Source organism: Varanus komodoensis, unplaced genomic scaffold (assembly GCF_004798865.1).
Source record: "Varanus komodoensis strain SLA01 unplaced genomic scaffold, ASM479886v1 scaffold38, whole genome shotgun sequence".
Lineage (NCBI taxonomy): Eukaryota > Metazoa > Chordata > Lepidosauria > Squamata > Varanidae > Varanus > Varanus komodoensis.
The window spans coordinates 1098781-1119349 of NW_025335909.1; the positions used below are offsets into that span (position 1 = coordinate 1098781).

The following is a 20569-nucleotide window of genomic DNA, read 5'->3' on the forward strand; positions in this document are numbered from 1 at the left end:
TTACAATCTAAAAGAGACACTTAGAAATGGGGTGGGGGGGATACAGGCTGTGGGAGTTTCCTACATATTTCTACCTGGCTTTCCTTTTGGGAAAGGATCCTTAGTTATGGATGAACGGTAAGTCCATTTTCCTCTTCTATCCCCACCCCTTTGGACTTGCATGCCATGTGCTTTTAGATTGTAAGCCTGCAGCAGAGACTATCTTGTTTAACTGCTGTCTACATAAGTTGCTCTACGAACCTTTTTGGCTAGAAATAGGAGAATGATTAATAATAAATCATATTAATGTTAATAATAAATACATTGGCAGTTGTTTGTATTTAAAAATATGCAGTTATTTAACCCGAAGCACTGTCCAAAATCTGCTCACAGAGAGGACCTATTTTTCTATTTGTTCAGACTGGGAAACAGTTATAAATGGACAAAAGAAGAGGAATAATTTATAGGGTAACATCACATGACCTTCATACTACTTATCTAAACACTATTGTTCTTGTGGCAGAGACTATGGGACAATGGTCCCAGTACTTTCATTTTCAAAGGTTAGAACTTATCTACACAGCCATACGGGAAAAATGGTTTGTGCTGTTGACATTTCCCAAGGGAATGGCTCAAAATGTGAAATAATGATGGGCCGGATCCTTAGGGAAGCTTTCCCTGCTCAGTCTTTCCTTAGATGCCTTCCCACATTTTGCTGCTCAAGTTCATTTTACTGGGGGACATGCAGAATAATTTGCTATGTACCTAATCTGAATAATAAGGATGGCAATGCAATACTTCTGAAATGGCTGCTCTGTTGTTGTTATATTTGAGTCTTTTTATTCTGGGTTGGGCAATCCTATACTTTCCAGAAGTGTTACTCTAAAAGTTCCAGCTAACATGAGCAGTGGCTTGGAATTATGAGGGTTGTAATCCAAAACCATCTGCAGGATATAAGTCTCTGCTAGGGAAATTCAGATAAATCCTGGCAGAAAAATGTTGCTTATACACGCAGTTGTATTTTAAAAATACCTACATCCTTCTCTCAGAAAGTACAAGAATCCCAAGGCAGGTTACTATTTAGCCTTTGCTGTTACTTTAAGAAGTCGGAATGCATGGCGCACCTGAGAATTGATCAGTATTAGCTGATAAGGCTTGCAATTACCCTAATTTGCAGGAGAAGACTGGCAATGAATCCTGATTGTTATAGCAATGTCCTGTAATCAGTGGTATTGTACTGAGCCCCCTCTGCAGGCCTCGCATCTTCTTTTGACCACGTGCCCCTTATTTTGTCATTAACTGCCCAGCTGCTGGGCCCATGTGACTCAGAATCTATAAATCACTCTGTACGTGTTCTGGAAGCTCTTAGTTGGGCTGGCCTCTGCTGAGCGGCGGTGTAGTAAGTGTGGTTTCCTTGTAGGGGGTCCCTGGGTGGTCTTTCAATAAACTGCTGACGTTCAAGGGGGAAGGCGTCTTTCCTTACTCAACCTGCCTATCCTGTCTCGCGGCTGCTATCGGGACACCCTTCCGGCCACGGGTGAGAATGTTGCTACAGAGCAATTCTGAATTCATCAAGATTTGAAAAATTCTCTGTTCTCAGGACAAAAAATTGAGGTTAAAACATTTGTATATGGGGGAAAATGAACCTGACAAATTTGTCTATCCAGACCCAGAGCTTTGAGTGCCTTGCTCTTGAAGGATTTGGTTTCAGACCCCATGAATTCAGGGGACGTTCCGCGGCCCAGGTCCAAAGTCAGCATTTTAGCCTTGGGGAAGGAAAGCGGAGCTCTGAGCCACATGTCCTTGCAGCAGGTGTGGAAGAAATCATGATGGCTGCCCCACAATTTCAGGCAAGTCACTTTGGGGAGGGGTAAAACAGGGTGTGTTGGTGGGCGATGAGGGCGTATGGTTTATCCTGAAGCTTCTTCGAATAGTCTGATTCAGCCATCCCCTCTGAAATGCTTCGGCTGGACAGGCAAAAAAGCCGATCTAGCAAAATATGCTGAGCGGGAGATTAGAGATGCGGAGGTCACTTCTGCCAATTGATACTGGGAGTTGTAGGATTGGTTTATGGCTAAGCATATATAGTATTGCACCTTAAGAGAAGCATTACAGAGACAGACATTTAATGCACAATCCTATCCATATTTAGACAAAAAGCGCTACAAATCCCAGCATCCTCTGGGCAGCAAGGCTGGCTGGAGCATGCTGAAAGTGGACGATTTTTTTTCCTGCCTAAAGGTGCCTAAGATATAGTGCCTTAAGAAATGTATCATGGAAGAAATGTAATTACAGCATCATGCTAGGTATGTCTAAGGGGAAAGAAATCTATCAGCTTCTGCATCCCCCAGACAGTATAGATTGTTGGGACGTACAGGGAGTAGAACGACCTTTCTGTTCTAAAAAGCAGAAAAGTTATTGCGATCTCACACAGACAGAATACAACCCACAGCTAGTTGGGGCATGCTGGGAATTGTAGGCGTTTTGCCTGCCCCAATTTGCATAGGAGTGCACCCAAAGAAATTCTGGGAGCATGGCGGGCTGGGGCATGCTGGGATCGTCAGGCCCTATTTAAAGTCTAAACATATTTGTAATGGTGCCTTTATTAATGAATGTGTGCCTCGCCTTTCTACCAAGAGAACTGTCACTCGGTGAGAGAGAATGCAGAAGGCAGCCAAGCACATCCCTCCCCATCCCCCGAAAAGAGGGAAACAGAGCATCACGCTATGGAATTTGGGGGAGGCGGCGCTCCAGGACGCCCTCTCTATGGTTTTCGCCTTGGGAGCCTGTTAAGGAAGGCGGGGAGGGAGCGTAGAGCTGGCATGGCTAGAGTGCTCGCTGAGGCCTGTGGGATTCGGGTGGAGCGGCGGTTCTCGGCTCCATCCTCTCTGTCCTTCCGGATTGCTAGGCCCGGCGGGCGGCTGGAGCGCTTGACAGGGAGGCGGCACCGGCGAGGGGGCTCTGGGGCGAGGTAAGGGGGCTTTTCGTCTTCCTCTTCCCCGCCTCGGGCTTGCTTTTTTAATCTATAGCTGGGGGGGAGAGCCCTCTTCACCTCCCCCCCCCCCGGTCTAGGGCGGGTTTGCGAAGCAGGGGGCAGACAGACGGACAGGCGTGCGGTGCGCGGCGGGGGGTGTCGGTGCGGTGGGAGCCCCGCGTGCTTGCCCGGTCGAGGCCGTGAGGACGGGGTCCCTCCTTTCCTGGCGGGCAGATTGCGGGAGAAGGAAGGCTTGTCTCGGGTCTCAGGAAAGCCTTCCACGTGCCCCTCTGTGATTTTGTTGATTATATTTCCCCGCCCCGTCCCCGTTTCCCTTTGCAAAGCACCTGGGGCGGCTTGCACGAGCCTTTCCCTCTCCACTTTATCCTCCTAAGGACCCTGCAAGGTGGGCTATTCTGAGACTCGCCCAAAGCCACCCAGTGAGCTTCATTATTTGTCATTATGTGGTGCAGTGGTGAAGAGTGTGGGACTGGGACTCGGACGATCTGGGTTCTAGTCCCCGCTCAGCCATGGAGCCAACTTTGGGCCAGTCACAGAGACTCAGCCCAACCTACCTCACAGGGTTGCTGTGGAGATAAGATGGAGGAGGAGAATGATGGAAGCTGCCTTGAGCCCTTTGTCGGAAAAAGGCAGGATATAAATTGAATAAATAAATAAATTATTGCATTGCATTCATATCCTGCTGTGATTCTTCTTGCAAGGAGCCCAAAGTGGCTTACATGGTGTTCTTTTTCTTCATCCTGACCAGACAGGGACTAGAACCCTGGCCCACACTCCCAGCTCTGCACCGGTTCTCAGTCTTGCCTCTCAATCTGGAGTAAGGCATTTTCTTTTGGCATTTCTTGTTTTTAAACAATCTCATCTCTTTTACTTTTATGTTCCATCTTTTTCCTGGAGCACAAAGTGGTTTAGCTGGTCATCCTTTTATCCTTACAACAACCTTGTGAAGTACACTAGTGTGAAAATCAGCATCCTTCCCAAAATCACCTGGGAGCACCATGGGTGCATGAAAATGAGAACTAGGATCTCCCAAACCACCAGTCTAGCACTAACCACTATGCTATACTATTAATGATAATTTAAAAAGTAGAACAGCTCATGCCATGCAGGAAACTCCCAGGCTATTTTACTAGCTTTCACCCCATGAGAATGCTTAACCCTTTCCCTGGGGATGGGGGGAAGTTCGTGGTGGTTTGGAAGGTAGGATTGTAGGTTTTTGGTGGCTGTAAGCAGGAGTCCCCAGATGAATTCATTACTGCTCTCATGACCCTGAAAATGCTTCTGCCAATGGGAATAAGGGGTGTCAGCAGTTTATTTTACAAAAGACATCTGCCTCATTTGCAGATCCTAATGCCATCTCTTAACTGTTAAAAATTTGTGGGGTGTCAAGTGGTCTAACTTTATCCAGTTTAAGTTTCATGGCTGAATTATTTGAAGCTGAGTTGTGACACTCTGACCTTCTAGACTGCACTTCCTAAACATCTCTGGCATCTCTAGTTAAATGTTTCAGACAGGGTAGAACCCTCTTCCTGAGTTTCTGGGTTGGTCATCCAAGTGGACAATATGTGGCTAGGTAAAGAAACAATCTGGTGTAAGGCATCTTATAGTATTCTGGTAAGGTTCAGGCAAAAATCAAACTGGTAGTGTTTTCTCTGGTACTGCATTACAGGATGTGTGAGGTAATGAGAAGTTGAAAGCTTCACCTGGTAGATTTTATTTATTAATTTATTAAAACATTTTTATGCTGCCCCATTCGCCGAAGCATGGTTTATTGCCCATCTTTGAAGAGCTGTCCTGTGGATTTTTCTGATAGGCCTTCATTAAACAGATGTTCCACGTAAATGTATATGCAGGATAAAGTTATATTTGGGATGCTTTTGGATCTTAACAGTCTTTTTTAGCTGCTTGGGAATGCAGTAGCAGCCTCTCTTTTTTGTCTTTATCAGACAAATTCAGCAGGTTATTTTACCTGGGAAATATCTTTGGGACTTTTGGATGGAAGGTGGAAAGCTTTCTGTGGTGACTACTGGCATGATATACTGCTTTAAAATACACATTGGGAACAAGGTGTGGTTTTTTGGGGGTATGTTTGCATCATTTACAAATTCATTAAGATGCTGAACTCCAGTGTGTGCTGGAGTTCGGATTAGAGAATTTGGCAGAATTAGCACTTCTGATTCTATACTGCAGTGTCTAAATCTGGAATAATCTTCTCTCTCCTCCTATGAAGGACACTGTTCATTTACTTCTGAAGTTTAGGCATGAATTGAGCTGTTCAGGCACGTTTTATGCAGTACGATCCCTTACCTGGGAACTTTCAGTTTGAAGAAAGGAAAAGTCTGTGGCCAGTGAACCTCTTTCAGTCCATTTCTATCCAAATTCAGTTTTGGATAGTCGGGAAAATTAGCCGTTTGGGGAGAGGTGATGGAGTCTGGGAAAAGGACTCATGGCTGTCACAGGTGCCCCAGAGGAACAGACTGGGACCCCAGGTGGGATGAATTCGACCCACAGATTTAATACTGTTGGTTTATGCATTTGGAAACATTAGTGAATAGTCCTCCTAGTTGTAGCCAAACTGGATTTTTTCCCCCTGTGGAGAGCAGTTTTCCATGTTGAAACCCTGACAGCTTCAGGATCTGCCCAGAGGTAGCACAGAATGTAGTTTGAAAATTAGCCCCCTGCCCCCATTTACTCCTTCAGCAAGAAGGAATTTGACTATGGATTATGTCTTGCCATTTTGACAACCATTCATAGGCCTTCTCTTGATGCATCTGCTTGTTGTTAGTTGCAAAGTCGTGTCTGACCCATTGCAAACCCCATGGGCAACACTCCTCCAGGCCTCCCTGTCCCCCACCATCCCCCAGAGTCCACCTAAGCCCACACTGACTGCTTCCGTGACTCCATCCAGCCGCCTCATTCTCTGCCGTCCCTTCCTTCTTTTGCCCTCTTTTGTTCCCAGCATTAGGCTCTTCTCCAGGGAGGCCTTCCTTCTCATTAGGTGGCCAAAGTATTTGAGTTTCATCTTCAGGATCTGGCCTTCTAAAGAGCAGTCAGGGTTGATCTCCTCTAGGACTGACCGGTTTGATCGCCTTGTGGTCCAAGGGACTCGCAGGAGTCTCCTCCAGCACCACAGTTCAAAAGCCTCAGTCCTTTGGAGCTCAGCCTTCCTTATGGTCCAGCTTTCACAGCCATACATTGCAACTGGGAAAACCATAGCCTTGACTACATGCACCTTTGTTGGCAGGGTGATGTCTCTGCTTAATCTTTTGCTATTTTTCGTTTGTGTGTGCATGCGTGTGTTTAGCATATTGTCCTGCTATACCAGAGTAAGTGAAGGGAAATGAGGGGTTAATCATATGCACACAGGTCTGCTTCTAAGTTGCAAAGAAGTCACACTTGGGAGAATCTCTAAGGCAGGCAAATTATTTGATGCTCATTTCCTAAAACTGGGAGACCACCCTTGAGCAAACCAGCACCAAAATCCTATGCGTGTCAACTCAGAAACAAGTCCTGTTGGGTACATTGAGGCTTATACCCAGCTAAGCATGTATAGGATTGAAGTCTAAGTGTGAAGCCTTTGCACACTGATTAATTGCCCTATTCTGCTCTGAGTCTTGTTATCCAGCAGATGGTTCTGCATCTCAACCTTCTCTTTTTTTTCCCCTTTGCAAATGAACTGCCAATTTGTGCTTGGCTTTGCAATTCTGAAAGCATTTTAGGAATGCCACATGGATTCAGGGCTTCCTGCTTCCCTCCCCACCCAGAGTGTCTGAGATAAGCTATAACAGGGTATAGCTTATGGCCACAAAAATGATAACTTGTAACACCGTGTCATAGAGATGGACTTCCTCAGTTCTTGCATGTATCCTCAGCATTGTCTTTAATCTGGAATAAAGAGAGTTTTAAAGCTTTTGTGGCGTGCATCCAACAGTTCTTCCTTTCAAAGCCTATAAAATGTCTTTGGTTTTGGCATTAAAAATGCATCAGGCTGCTTATTCGGTTAAAGCCAGCGACAGACATAATCACTGCTCCAAATCCCAGACATGCAGGATTTGAACAAGTAAAGCATGGATGTCTGAGCTGGGTTTTATTTGCTTCATAGCTACAAATGTTGAAGAGATATGTAGCCATCGCTGCTACTTTTTGTGACAAGATCATTGCTGTGATTGTGGCTGTGAGTGTGCCTGTGAGAGGTGGTGCTGGCCTCCAGTTTGGATGGCTTTAAAAGGGGATTGGAAAAAAAGCATGGAGGTAAAGGCACTTAGTGGCGGCTAGTCCTCATGACTGCAGGGGAACTTGGGTAGGAGGGTGCCGTTGCACTCGCATCCTGATGGTGGGATTCTGTGGGAATCCAATTTTTCACTCTGAACAGAATGCTGGACCAAGTTAACCATCCGTCTGGTCAGTGTGACTTTTATACTCTACCAGTGTATTTTTTCCCAACAGATTTGTTTTTTCAGTGACTTTATACTGGGCCCTGAACTCAAAGTTTGTTAACAGAACCGTGGGTTGAATTGAAAGAAATGGTTCCATATGGGGAGAGTGCATTCTGTCAGAGGAGAATGTCAACTCGAGTTACTAAATTGAAAGGTTCTTGAGTGCAGTTTCTTGCAAAAGCAGGTGAACTATGGACATTGCATTGACCTGATACTACACTGTGTGAACTCTTGAGCAAATGCTTTCAGAACAGGGTTTTCAGCCTTTTTCCCTCTGCTTATGTTCCTTTGGGTGCAACCCAAAGTTTTACTTTTATCTCGGAGGTTGGATAGCTGTCTCTTAAGGATACCATAATTCCAAGATTCTTGCGTTGTGTAGGGGGCTATTGGTGGATGACCCGAGGTTACTTCAGTCTCAAACAACCCCGTGATTCTACTAGGTTAGTTAATTTTGCACAGACTCTAAGTTTCATGGGAAGGCATTTGGGTTTGTAAATATAAAAAGTAAGAGTTGCTATCACATCCCTTTGCAGGGCGATGTGGAGTATCTTTAAAAAGGTATCTGCCAGATAAAGTTAGGTTCCATCTAATTCAGCGGAGGGCAAGAGATGGTCAAAGAGTGTCTGGTCAATTCTCTGTTCAGTTAGTGTCTCAAAATGGTCAAACATTTCAAAGCAATGAGTTTGATAGAAGAAAAAATGCTGTCATCCACAGAGTTTGGAACTTACGTTAATTAGAAAAACAAATTGAGTAACGTCTTGTGAAACACTGGGATGATTATTTTTCATTACACCTAATGATAACATAAGCACGTTAGGCAGGTTTTCCATAATTCCATCTATTCCACTGAATAGATCTGTGTATTTTTAGCAGAACACCATTGCCAGGGTACAGGTGGATGCTTTTTAAATGAAAAATTAAAAGCAACTCTTCTTCAAAGGACCATTTTTAAAATCAAAAGTAAACTGGGACTGGGCTACACAATGACATTCTTAGTTTCATGGAATAGTTAACAGTACTGAATAGGTGTGCAACACCACAAGAAAAAAATTGAGGGGAGGAGCATGGGAGTCTTCTCTTGCAGCCCTAATCCAGGCGGAGCTGCTCTGGGTTCTATCACAGTTGGGGGTTTGTTGTGCCAAATATATTGCTTTGTTGAAGGAATATGTTATTTTCTGGGAGCCTGGGGTTCCATATTTGCTGCTCAGAGGAGGGCGACTCTTCCTCTGCAGCCAGAATGAAAATGTAGGTTACCAGATGTTGTCAAACTCCAATTCCCATCAACCCCAGCCAGCATAATTGATGCTTGGGCAGAGGACTGCAAGCTTTTGATCCCTGATGGTATGCGTGTGTGTTAGATTTATAGCCTGTTTTTTTTCTTATGAGGTCAAAGGGGCTTGCATCATTCTCCTCCTCCTGCTCTCCATCTTATCCCCACAACAACCCTGTGGGGTAGGTTGGCTGAGTGTTTGACTGGCCCAAAGGCACCCCGCTGGCTCCATGCCTGAACGGGGACTAGAACCCAGATCGTCTCAGTCCCATGCTCTTAACCACTAATGGCATTATAAGTGCCCTTAGTGTTTGGGGGGCTTTGCAAAACACAAAGGAACTTCCTGTCTTGGGGTGCTTACAATCTAGAATTAAACTTAGATAAGAGGAATAGGAAGGAAATGGTGGCATGAGAAATGAAGAGACTGTTATAATTTCAGTTCACTTTGAGTTTAAGTATAGTGAGATATGGGAACTAAGGACTTGTGCCAAAGACTTCAGAGAAAATTGGAGGGACTTGAAGAATTTGATAGGCTGATCTTTATCCATCATTCTGGGTGCATTTAGCAAAAGAGTAACACATAAAACATATAATACCATAAATAAGAATCAGTAACAGTAAAATAATACTAATAAAGTTACTAGTAATGACAGTCCATGAGTTTCACACAATTGTATGTTTTTATCATAAGTCATTGTTCTTTGCTTTTGTTATGTAAAGTTTTCAAGCTTGCTGTATAACATTTTTGTTTTGCTGAGGGAAATCCTCAGATGCCGGCAGATAGGTTTGTGCTTTGCATTCTGGAGTTACAGAGGAAATGAGCTGGGTTCCTTCCTGCCTCTTCTGTAGGGGACTTTGTCTTATAATGGGATTCTGATATGATGACATGTGTGGGACTCTTGTGTTTCAGCAGAGAAAGCCTGAACTTGATCCCTGTGTACTCTTGGAGTGTAACTTTCAAAAGGTTGCCCTCCCATGAGATAGGAAATGTGTTGGTACAGTACATGTAGTTCAGAAATTATGTCTGAGCAATAGCTGACCATGTTATATAACAGTGAAGTCTGCCCTTTGACTTTCACAGATCTCCGATTCCAAAATATTTGTGCTTAGCTTTGTATGTCTCCAAAAATTGTTGTTCCTTTGCCATTGTTCCTGGGAATAAAATGAACAGCAGTGAAGCATACAGGAATTTTTCCGTTTGCTTTTATATTATTGCTGATTAGGCCTGTGTATCAGGTCTGTCTTTGTCTAGCTGGTAAATACCCTCAGCAAAAGTGTTTCTTTGTGCTTTTGGTTCAAACTCTGCATGCTGGTGGCTAAACAGGACCAGGCAGGAGAGGACTTGGCCACTGCCCTGTAGGGTATTCAAAGACAGGCTGGACATGCGCATGGTGGGAGCCGGCTGGTGCCGGAGGTCAGACTAGATGGCCCGGGAGGCCCCTTCTGACTCGCTCTGCTTCTGTGTTGGGCTTTGGATGCCCATTTATTTATATTTCCTGCCTTTCCTCACAGAGAGCTGAGGTTGACTATCAACCCTTATAAAAAGGGTGTTTCTAGTGTTTTGACAGTTAACTAGAAAAGTAACATACAAGAGCCAGTGAGGTGTAATCTTTGGAAAGAGTTGGTTTTACATCCCCTCTCCTGAGATGGAGATCAGGTGACTTTGAACTGATTAATGCCTTTCAGCCGAACCTAATTCCTGAAAGGCAGGCGGAGGCAGGCACTAGAGTGCTTGGGAAGAAGGATGGAATAAAAAATGCATGGATAAATACAGTAATCAAGACATGCAAGACAGCTTTGTGCTCAGTTTTTTGCCTGGTCACCACGGGTGAGGAATCCGTCCGAGTGTGAGTGGGCTGGCAGGAGAGGAGCGGAGCGGAGTGCTTTGCCGCCCTGATTCTCCTCTGGGATGGCCGTGGAGAAATACAAGCTCTTCGGCAGAGAAGGGACGGAGAGGTCTGATCCCCCTTCACCAGTCCCACTTCATAGAGGAGAACATCTTTTTCCCTAGGCGAGCTTCGTTTTTGGTCAGCCCAGTAATTTTTCTGCCCTTTTATCAAAGACGAAGTTAAGGTTAATGGCATAGATGGCACCAAGGCTGTGCCGGTGGAGATGGGAGATGGCTGGCGGGCATCTTGCCTACAGGGAAGCCAAGGCTGGGTTTGTCTGTGTTGCCCATTGACCCTACGTTGGTGCTTTAGTAGAAGCTCATTTGACTATCAGCTGACCTCCAGAAAAAACATCTGGGAGTTAGTCCAAGCTCAACCAAAGCTCTGTTTGTTCAGCTGCACTGTGGTGGTGGGGAGGGAGAGGGGGGTGTGTGTGTGTGTGTGTGTGTGTGTGAGAGAGAGAGAGAGTGAGAGAGAGAGAGAGAGAGTGAGAGAGCGAGCGAGCGAGCTCAGGCCCTTGGTAAAATGCAACAATTGAGATGAGGGCTGTGATACTAATGGATCAAACCACATTTGCTCAATTTAAAGAAGCATCTGGACTCCTGATTTAATTGGGCAGCTGATTTCTATTTTTTAAAAATCAATGCCATAAGACTTTGTCTTGTCAGAAACAGCGGATGCCAGCGATACCTGAAGGGACATCATTCCTTTTCTTCCTTTTTGGAGCTGGGAATGCCTCCTGAGAAACAATGCTGGCTCTAGCGTGTAAGTGCAACATCAGAGGCCAGGATGAGAAACTTTTCTGCTGGGGGCTACCTTTTTTTAGGAGCCATCTTTTGGGGGCCCCACGCTGACTGTGGACAAGACCAAAAACCAGCCGCAGGAGTGCCACTTGCTCATTTTTTCTTTCTAACTTTACTGGTGAGCTTCCAGTAGAGGGATGCTGCTTTTGACAGCTTGTAGAGGACTTCTAAAATTAAGCTGTGGGATGTGCTTTCCCCACTTCTGAACTTAAAACAAAAGAATGTATATTTTTCCTTTCAGAACCATTATTTTTGTATGCAGATTTGAACATGGATGGTCTGATGTTTCCTTCCTGGCAATGAGAGACAAATGCAGAGATCACCTCCAGCAGCGCATCTTTCCTTTTGCTCTCACCTCTCTTGGCTTTGCACGTTGTGATTGGCACTATAGGAAGCTACATGCTTTTGCTTTCCTGTGCTACTAGACAGCTTTCACTGCTGGCTTGATAGTTTTGTGCTTTAAAGTATAGGTCAGTCATAATGGTAAGCTCCCCTCCTCCAATAGGAGGAGTGCGCCGTCGAGAGAAGAAACCCAGCACCAAAAGCAGCGTGCAAACGACTTTGCCTGGCGAAGGGCTTTGCTTTCCCTTGCAAGGAACTGTAGAGTTGGATAGGACGCTGGAGGTCATCTGGTGCAGTCCCCCTCTCCTTGGCTCAGTGATGCTACAGCATCGCCCACAAACAGAAGGCGTCCAATTTGGCATTATAGATTAAAGACAAGGCACAAAAATGGCAGGTAATTGTGTTAGCCCATTTCAGGGGTGGGCTGGGGTAGGCAGCAGGAACCCAAAAGTTTTTGTTGTTGTTGTTAGTTGCGAAGTCGCGTCCAACCCATCACGACCCCATGGACAACACTCCTCCAGGCCTCCCTGTCCCCCACCATCCCCCAGAGTCCACTTAAGCTCACGCCAACTGCTTCAGTGACTCCATCCAGCCACCTCATCCTCGTCTGTCCCCTTCTTCCTTTGCCATCTATTGTTCCCAGCATTAGGCTCTTCTCCAGGGAGTCCTTCCATCTCATTGTGTGGCCAAAGCATTTGAGTTTCATCTTCTGCATCTGGCCTTCTAAAGTTTTTGTAGAACTGATTAAAAGCACCTGTAGCAGAACTGATGCGCATATGAAGTAATGAGTATTTCCACCAATACAGAGATGGGAGAGGAGATGGTAATAGGACTTAAAACTGGGCATCATGGAAATCATCCTAAATTTGCATTTTGTATCAGTTTTGGGCCAGTGCTGGGATGGCTGATAGGGTTAGGGCCACTTCATTACATTCTGGAACCTACATTGTAAGTTTATATTGCTGATGTTTCATTTAATTATTGTGAAGATGTAACTAGTGCTTATTCCCTGCTTTAAGAGCGAAGAATCTATGTGGTGTAGCAGCGAGCATATCGGACCAGGCCTTAGATCCAGGTTCTAGTCCCCACTCACCTATGAAGCTCACTAGCTGATTCTGGGCCATCACCCAAAGTCTCTCAGCCTCACCTGCGTTACAGTGCGTTTGAGGATAAGCCAAGGAAGAAGGGGACTCTGCACGTTGCTCTGGACTTCTTGCTGAAGGAAAAATGGGGGATGTAAGTGTAATTAAAGAAATAAAGATGAGGACAGAATGCTTCTGGACAAAGACTTCTATTGTGCAATTGTCCTGCCAATTCACAGGATTTTATGGTGGGGTCTAGAGATTATTGTCATCCATTTGTAATGCTTCTGTGTTTTTGTACCGCTTCCATTTTTTTCTTGCTGCAGAAAATCTGTTAAGTAGGGACACATACAATATGTATCTTTTGATTTGTGGCACTTACAAACTGCTTTTCCAAAAGGACCTAGAATATACAGTATCTTAGACTTTATTGACTGTTGTTATTTTAAATGTGCATTTCTGGATGTAGTAAAAATAAAGCAGGGGATGTTATGCAGACTAAATTAGATTGTATTGGATACAGGGCAAAGTAGATTTCAGGATGCATTGAGTCCACAGGGACAGAAAACCCACAGTAACTGTTCATTTTCTGGAAGTATAAAGGCCGTTAATTATTTCTATCTTCTGTGATACTGACTGTGCTTCTTTCTTTGCTCTAACGATCTTTGATACTGTCTGAAATGCTGCTTTTCCACCCAGCATTGTTTAACTTAAACACGCACATTCTTCACCTTACAATTATCTAGAAAAAGTGCTTTTGAATGCGATGGGGCTGAGTAGGTGTGCCTCTTAAGACTGTTACAAACTGCATATTTTGGGATCTCTTGTCATACCTGTTTCTTGCTTTACTTTGCTGAATGGTTAAGTGTTAATTGAAGGATTCTGGGAACTTAAAAGATGTGCAAGCAGTGTAAAAATTATTATTATTATTATAACATTTCTATGCTGCCCCTTGCCGAAGCCTCGGGGCGGCTTACAACACAATAAAATACATTGAAATACAATATTATTATTATTATAACATTTCTATGCCGCCCCTTGCCGAAGCCTCGGGGCGGCTTACAACACGATAAAATACATTGAAATACAATAGCACATAATAAATTGCCATTAAATACAAAAATACATTGATTTACAAATATAAAATTAAAATTAACAGTATAAAATAAGTAAATAAAGAATATAGGAGGAGAAAAGAGAGGGAAGAAGTTGCCCTGGCCAGATCATATATTTTAACAATTAAAATGATGTTTAGATAAAAAGGTCTTTATCTGGCGCCGAAAAACCAGTAACGATGGTGCCAGGCGGACCTCTTTGGGGAGTGAATTCCATAGGTTGGGCGCCACTGCAGAGAAAGCCCTCCTCCGAGTGCTTACTCTCCTAATTTCTTTCATGGAGGGTTCCCGGAGAAGGGACTCTCCCGCAGATCTCAAGGGGCGGTCGGGCATATACGGACGTAAGCGCTCGTTCAGGTAGCCAGGACCCAAGCCGTTTAGGGCTTTATAGGTCATAACCAACACCTTGAATTGGGCCCGGACTTCAATGGGAAGCCAGTGAAGCTGACGGAGGACTGGAGTCATGTGAGCATAACGCCCCGTCAGCAACCTGGCAGCTCTATTTTGCACCAATTGAAGTGTTCGGACCGTCTTCAGGGGGAGCCCCACGTAAATGGTTGCAGTACGTTGCTTGTGAATGTTTGTGTGTGTCTATAGAGAGAAATTTATTGTTGGGTTTAATAACAAATCTTCAGGAGCTTTATGCTTCCTCTCCCAAAATCATTAGTTATGGGTTCTGTCAGGTCCAGTATTTGTTCATTTTCTTTAGTGCAAGCTTTCAGCTGACCACTTGCTTTTTAACATAATTTCATGCTGCATCCTGCCAACAATGGTGACCGTTAAGAAGTAACAGGAAAGCATCTGCATCCAGAAGTCGCAGGTGTCTGTCTATAGGTCACTTCCTCCCTTTCACGCCAAGAATTGTGTTTGTCAAGAAGCCCAGTAATTCAGTTTCTTGCCTCTTTCCTCCTTTGTTTCTGCAACTGTTCTAAATAAAGGAACAATTTATTTCATATTAAACGGTAATGTGTAGACACAAAGAAAACCCAAGCATGTGGCAAAGCTATATAGGGTGTCCAAGGCTGGGTGTTCTTTCTGCTTAAAAAAAGGCAATTGTACTAATTTCACTAAGGTAATCCAAATTCTGCAAGGTGTAGACAGTGTTGAAATGCATGTGTGAATAACATCGGGGTAAGGATTTGTGGTAGGGTTCCAGAGCCAGAGAAGGAATCATTTAAGCCTTTCCCTTGTGCTATTCTTCTGCTCTAAACTTCACCCCCCTTTCAGAGGTTTCACCTTTGACGATTTTCAGGTTTCCTATGTTGTCCCTCCCTGGGAAAAACTATCCTTTGTGTTATGACTTGATTGGTGGGGTGGGGTTAACGTCTCTGCCAGGATCATGGCCCTGATTTGAATTCTCTCCTCCTCACCTTTGTTCTCTCTTTGTTAATTGCATATATCTTCTTTAAAGAAGTGGGGGACCCCCTCATAGCTCCTCAGATGTCATCTTGAGTTTTGCTTTCTTTCAACCACAACATGGGTATTTAGGATTGCATTAGTCAGTGTGCATTTAGGATTGCATTAGTCAGCTAGAACCTTTTTTATTTTAAAGTTGAGATTATCCGGAAGCGGAATTTTGCACCCATTCTCTACTTACATGGAAAATGCATGCTAGTTTTGCAGTCGTAAAGACTCCTGAGGCTGTGCCTTTGAGGGGAACGAAAGCTGTGCAACCCTGCACAGCATTAGCTGCAGAGAAAAAGCAGATGGTTTCACTGGCAGAGCTCACTCTTGTTCTTGTTCTGAAAATGGGAAGATAAAAGGAATTGTGTAGATCTGTGATGTGCTTTGAGGACCCATGAGAAAGCAAGCCTGTAAAAACAGTAAACCCATCATTTGGGGCAGTTCACATAGCAATCAATTGAGCTACTTTTGGAGTTGGGTGTTGAAAGAGTTTATGCCTGTATCTTCTAACTGCTTGCATCCTTTGGGGTGTTCTTCTGTATGCTCAAGAGCAGAGGTTCTACACTGGATTGTGGGTGGGTAGCAGGGGTTTTTAAGAATCTCTTGGCTTCATGTAATTTTGAGGGCAGGTTTAATCTTGTATCTGTGCCCACATTCGGATAGTCATATTTCATCTTAATGTTTGGGCTGTGTGTGCAGTTTGTGTGAGTAAACAAATTAGGAAGTCTTCTATTAACTAGAGTTTCCTCTGCCTTCTGAACCAGACAACTGAGGCTAACAAACCAGGATTTGAAGCGATTTTTGGTGCAGGGGCTCATTCTGGAGCAGTTGGCCATTGTTTTCTAGGGTGGCCAACATGGGAAGTTGTTTGTTCATTGTTTTGATTGTTTGTTCATTCATTTTGTTCTGTTTACTCCTGCTCTGCAGGGAAGGAATAAAACTACTCCCCTCTGAATATCTGATGTTACCTTCATTTGTAATGTCTAATTTTTGAGTCCCACAAAATATAGTCACTGTGTATTTTCATAGGTAGAGGTGGCTGATGACTATGTTGGCTTCTCCATTCCATAATAGTGAAAGTATGAAGATGATAGTGTGAGTCAAACCTCTAACTTTCTGTGTGCTTTTTCCAGGCTTTGACATTTGGAGTGCAAGAACATGTCTCAATCAGGTGAAAAAGTCAAGGTAAGAAGCATGTGGCAGGGCATAGCTCTCTAGGTGCATGTGCTAACAGTATTATAGGGTAGCATCAATACTTGCCAAGGGTGGTATAGTTTGTGCTTTCCGTTGTGTTTTGACTCGACCCTTTCATGATCCCAATTTTGGATGGTTGGGTTAGAGACTTGGAACCGTATTTGAAGATGTTCTCAAGCATCTGGATCATCCTGTGAGCCTCATTCATGTGCAGCAGCTCTGTTCTTATCTCTTCATGCACAGAAAGCCTACTGTTAAATCGATTTTCCGGTTAAACTGCAATGTGGTCATTAATAATTTATCTGGATTTCATTAAACTCTGGTTTTAAATTTTTCTTAATGATCAGAGTTTCCCCAGCTCGGAACTCTCTTCCAAGGGAGGTTGTGAGATTGCTTTTTGATTCATTCCTAGACTGCCAGGCTATATTTAAAAAGTCCCATTGAAGTGTTTTATAACATAAAAGCTTAAATTCAGGGTGTCTGCCATTAGCATGTTTACAAACAAGGGTTACAAAAGTATCTCAGTTAAAACATTGAAAACAAGCACACTCTCTAAACAAAGCATTCTTAGTTAAAACATTTAAAATCAGACTAGAGAAATGTTTTTAAAGTTAGAATCAGATGGGCTGGTTTTGTTCCTTCATTAGTGACCCATAGACAATTAGGGTCCATTGAATTTTACTGGTTAAGGATGCCTTTGCATTTGAAGATATATTAATACTATTAATTTTAATAGGTCTCACTACTTTCTTGGCATGTATCTTATCAGCTTTATTCCAATTTGGTTTTGAAGTGCTGTATTTTGTCATGTTTCTTGTCAGTCTTTTCCAGCAAGTGGAGGAATGGTTCAGAAAAAAACAGATCAGAATAACTACTGAGACCTATGGCTGACTTTTGAAGTGGCTTGTGTGCTGTTTGTGCAAAGGATGGAGCATAGTAGCCAGTGGTCTGAGAAACAATTGTCTGAATGTGGCCAATTCATAGCACAATCCATTGTGCATTGTTTCCTGTCTTCAGGCTCAGCCTTCCCCAACTTGGTAGGAATGGCTGGGGGATGCTGGGAGCTGTAGTTCAGCTTGACTGGAGGGCACTGGCTTGGGGAAGGCTGTTCTAGCTGCCACATTCTGAGCAGAGAACTCAACACTTCAGCCGTTCTCCTTCACTTTGCTCTGTAGCTCTCAAGCAGATGTAAACTTGCACATTGCTTCAGACATTTTGCTTCTAGAGTATGTGGTTGCTGTGGCAAAGGCAAATTCCACGTTAAGCATAATTAGGGAAGGCATTCAGAATAAAGTCATCAAATTTGCGGGTTTTAATTGTAATTGTTATGTTGTATTTATTTCTGTAAGCCGTTCCGAGGCTATGTAGCAAGGGGACGGCTTATTAAAAACTTTAAATAAAAATTCATATTTCTTTTACACAGATCTGGTGAGATTCCACTTGGAATATTGTGCACCTTTCCGGTTGCCATTCCCCCAAAAAGAGGGTATTGCAGAGGTGGAAAATGTCCAGAGCAGCAATTAAAATAAGCAAGACATGTCCTGTGCTGGAAGGATGCAGCAGCTGAGATCCTTTAGCATAGAGAGAGCAATGGGGAGACATGAGAAAGCTGCACAGAATTATGCATCGTGTAGAGAAAGTGGATGGGGTGATATTTGGTCCCTCTAAACACCAGAACTCAGGGTCATCCCATGATGCTGATTGGTGAGAGATGCAGGACAGGTAATAGGAATTCTTCATGCAGCACTGAGTTACGTTATGGAATTCGTTTTCATTAGAAGTCGTTATGGCCAGCAGTTTGGATGGCTGGACACATTCCTGGAGGACGAAGCTCTCCATGGTTAGTAGACCTGATGGCTCTAAGCAGTCTCCAGGAGCAGAGGCAGCATGCTGAAATGCCCCATTTCTTGGGGAGTTATGGGTAGGAGGATGCCGTTCCCCTCATCTTCTGCTTGTGGGATCCTGCGAGCTGGCGGCTGGCTACGGTATAAACAGAATGCTGGACCATTTTGAATTCGAAATTGTATTGCTTCAGTTCTGTTTCTTTTTTCCTTTTTTCCACTGATGTGGTTTGAAGCTTTATTTGCATTGCACAATAATTTTAAAAGAGAAGCTGTACGAGATGTACTACTGGTGTCGTGAGCGTTGTTCCTATGTCCTTAATGCCTTGTGCTTCCAATCACAGTGCTCTTTGTTGCTTTCCCATTCCAGTTTTCGGACTCTGCTGGGTATGTAGGCTTTGCCAATCTCCCCAATCAAGTCCACAGGAAGTCTGTCAAGAAAGGCTTTGAGTTCACCCTAATGGTTGTTGGTAGGTGCTCTTTCTCTTTCTTTTTATAAATACTTGATTGGTAAGGCAAGCTGCTTCAGGTGGCACCTTAGAGTAAAGAATTAAAAGGCAGGAATTGGGTTTTGAATGGTGCTGCGAGACATTTTGGAGTGTCCACCTAAGCTGGGCTTGGTGCTATGTCAGGCAGCAAGAAGTGTCTTGTGGGTGAGGGAACAGCCCTGGACACATTCAGTAGAAATTTAACCGAAAGCACAATGGAAGTATAACAATTGGGGTTCCTGTCCCTAGTTCTTAGGAGATTGAGAGTACCTGCAGGCTCACAGGGCCTTGGCCCCTCTCCCTCCAATTTTTAGTGGGAAACCATGGCGTGGTTTTATGTTTGCAGAGATGCTAACGGCATCAGTTCATCCCAGAGTCTGGAAAACGGTTTCTATGCTTCCATCCAGAGTTTGCAAGCAAGCTATCATGGCTCGCCCTAACCTGAGTTACACAGACAGCTGTGACTTGGTGAGAGTTAAACTGCTTCCCATCTGGAAGATCCTAGGTTCAACTGCCAGCTTCTTAGGCTAGGGCTAGAAAGGAGTCATGCCCAGAATCCTGGAGAACGGCTTCGAGTCTGTGATGAGAATATTGGGCTGGACTGATCAGTACCTGCCATGGGGAGAGGCTGCTTCCTGTGTCCCTATGTAATGTTGCACAGTACCTCCCAAAAAAGCAAGGGGAAGGGGCAAACCGAGTGGGAAGGCAGAGGATTTCATGGGGCACTCATGTAATATGTAGTAGGAGGTTGACCCAGTGAATCCAATGTTTGTGATGTTTGATTTTTTTTTTTTAGTGTTAGTTTAAAAAATTTAATTATATATATAAATGAAGATTTGATGCTTAAACCATCTCTGACTCACTTCCCCTCAGCTGCCTATGAGAACATTTCAGAAACTTTTCATTTCTGTGGAAGAACTATTGCATAGTGAGTCATTGTTTAATGACTTTCAATTGCTGTTAATGTTTGGAAAAGGTCCTTGGAAAGTACAGTCAGCAAGAAGAAACTGGATTATACACGCCGGTCACAGCTTGACCTGGCTCTAGGTTGGAGGGGCACCACTGCAGAGGGCGACCTGCAGAAAGCAGTTTGATTTCAGTGGGGCCTTCACTGTGACCTGGTGGCAAGCCACATCCTCAATTGCGCTCTGCACCCTTAGAGTTAGAGTAGGCATTTTGGGGCCCTTCCTGATGTGCCAGGTGGCAGCTCCAGGAATCCCTGACCACTGGCTATTCTGGCCATGGCTTGGGGAGCTGTAGTCCAAAACTCCTGAAGGGGTAGCCTTCAGATCGCCCTGCAGAGATGCTGCTGAACCAGTGCCCACTTACCCTGGCATCTTGTTTTCCAGAGAGGCCAGCCAGCAAGCTGGATGTAAAGGTAACAGTCCCGGCATGCTGCTGTTTCTCAACAGCTGGTGCTGAGAAGTGTTGCTTCTGATCCTGGAGGCAGCATATAGCCGTCAGGACAAAGCTTGTCTCCTTGGATATCTGTTTAGGCCAAGCGGGGCATATTGTGGCCCTCTCCCTACATCTCCCATGATCCCTTGTCGTTTGCCCTTGTGGGATCTGCAGGCCAAGGCATTTGGAGGGCCACAAGCCATGCTGTCTGGATTAAGTTCATACGGTTTATAACAGGGAGGTGACCCAGGGAAGAGGACCTGGGTAGGGCCCAGGTAGGGCATGTGGTTTCCCTGGGGGAGATTCCAGAGGGCATCTGGAAGGCTGCATGTT

At 44.3% G+C, this 20569-nt stretch overlaps 1 protein-coding gene across 5 annotated transcripts in view; it reads left to right on the top strand.

Annotated features, from left to right (window-relative positions):
- Positions 1-2852: 2852 nt before the first annotated feature.
- Positions 2853-20569, top strand: part of LOC123028675 (septin-2) — a 56470-nt gene continuing 38753 nt past the window's right edge. For all 5 annotated transcript variants that reach the window (XR_006415733.1, XR_006415732.1, XM_044440832.1 and 2 more), the window contains exons 1-3: positions 2853-2950; positions 16449-16500; positions 18721-18820. Coding sequence is in view for 3 of the 5 variants with exons in the window: in XM_044440832.1 (XP_044296767.1) it covers positions 16474-16500; positions 18721-18820 (127 nt within the window). In the remaining 2 variants the exon portion in view is untranslated. The remainder of the gene's footprint in view (positions 2951-16448; positions 16501-18720; positions 18821-20569) is intronic.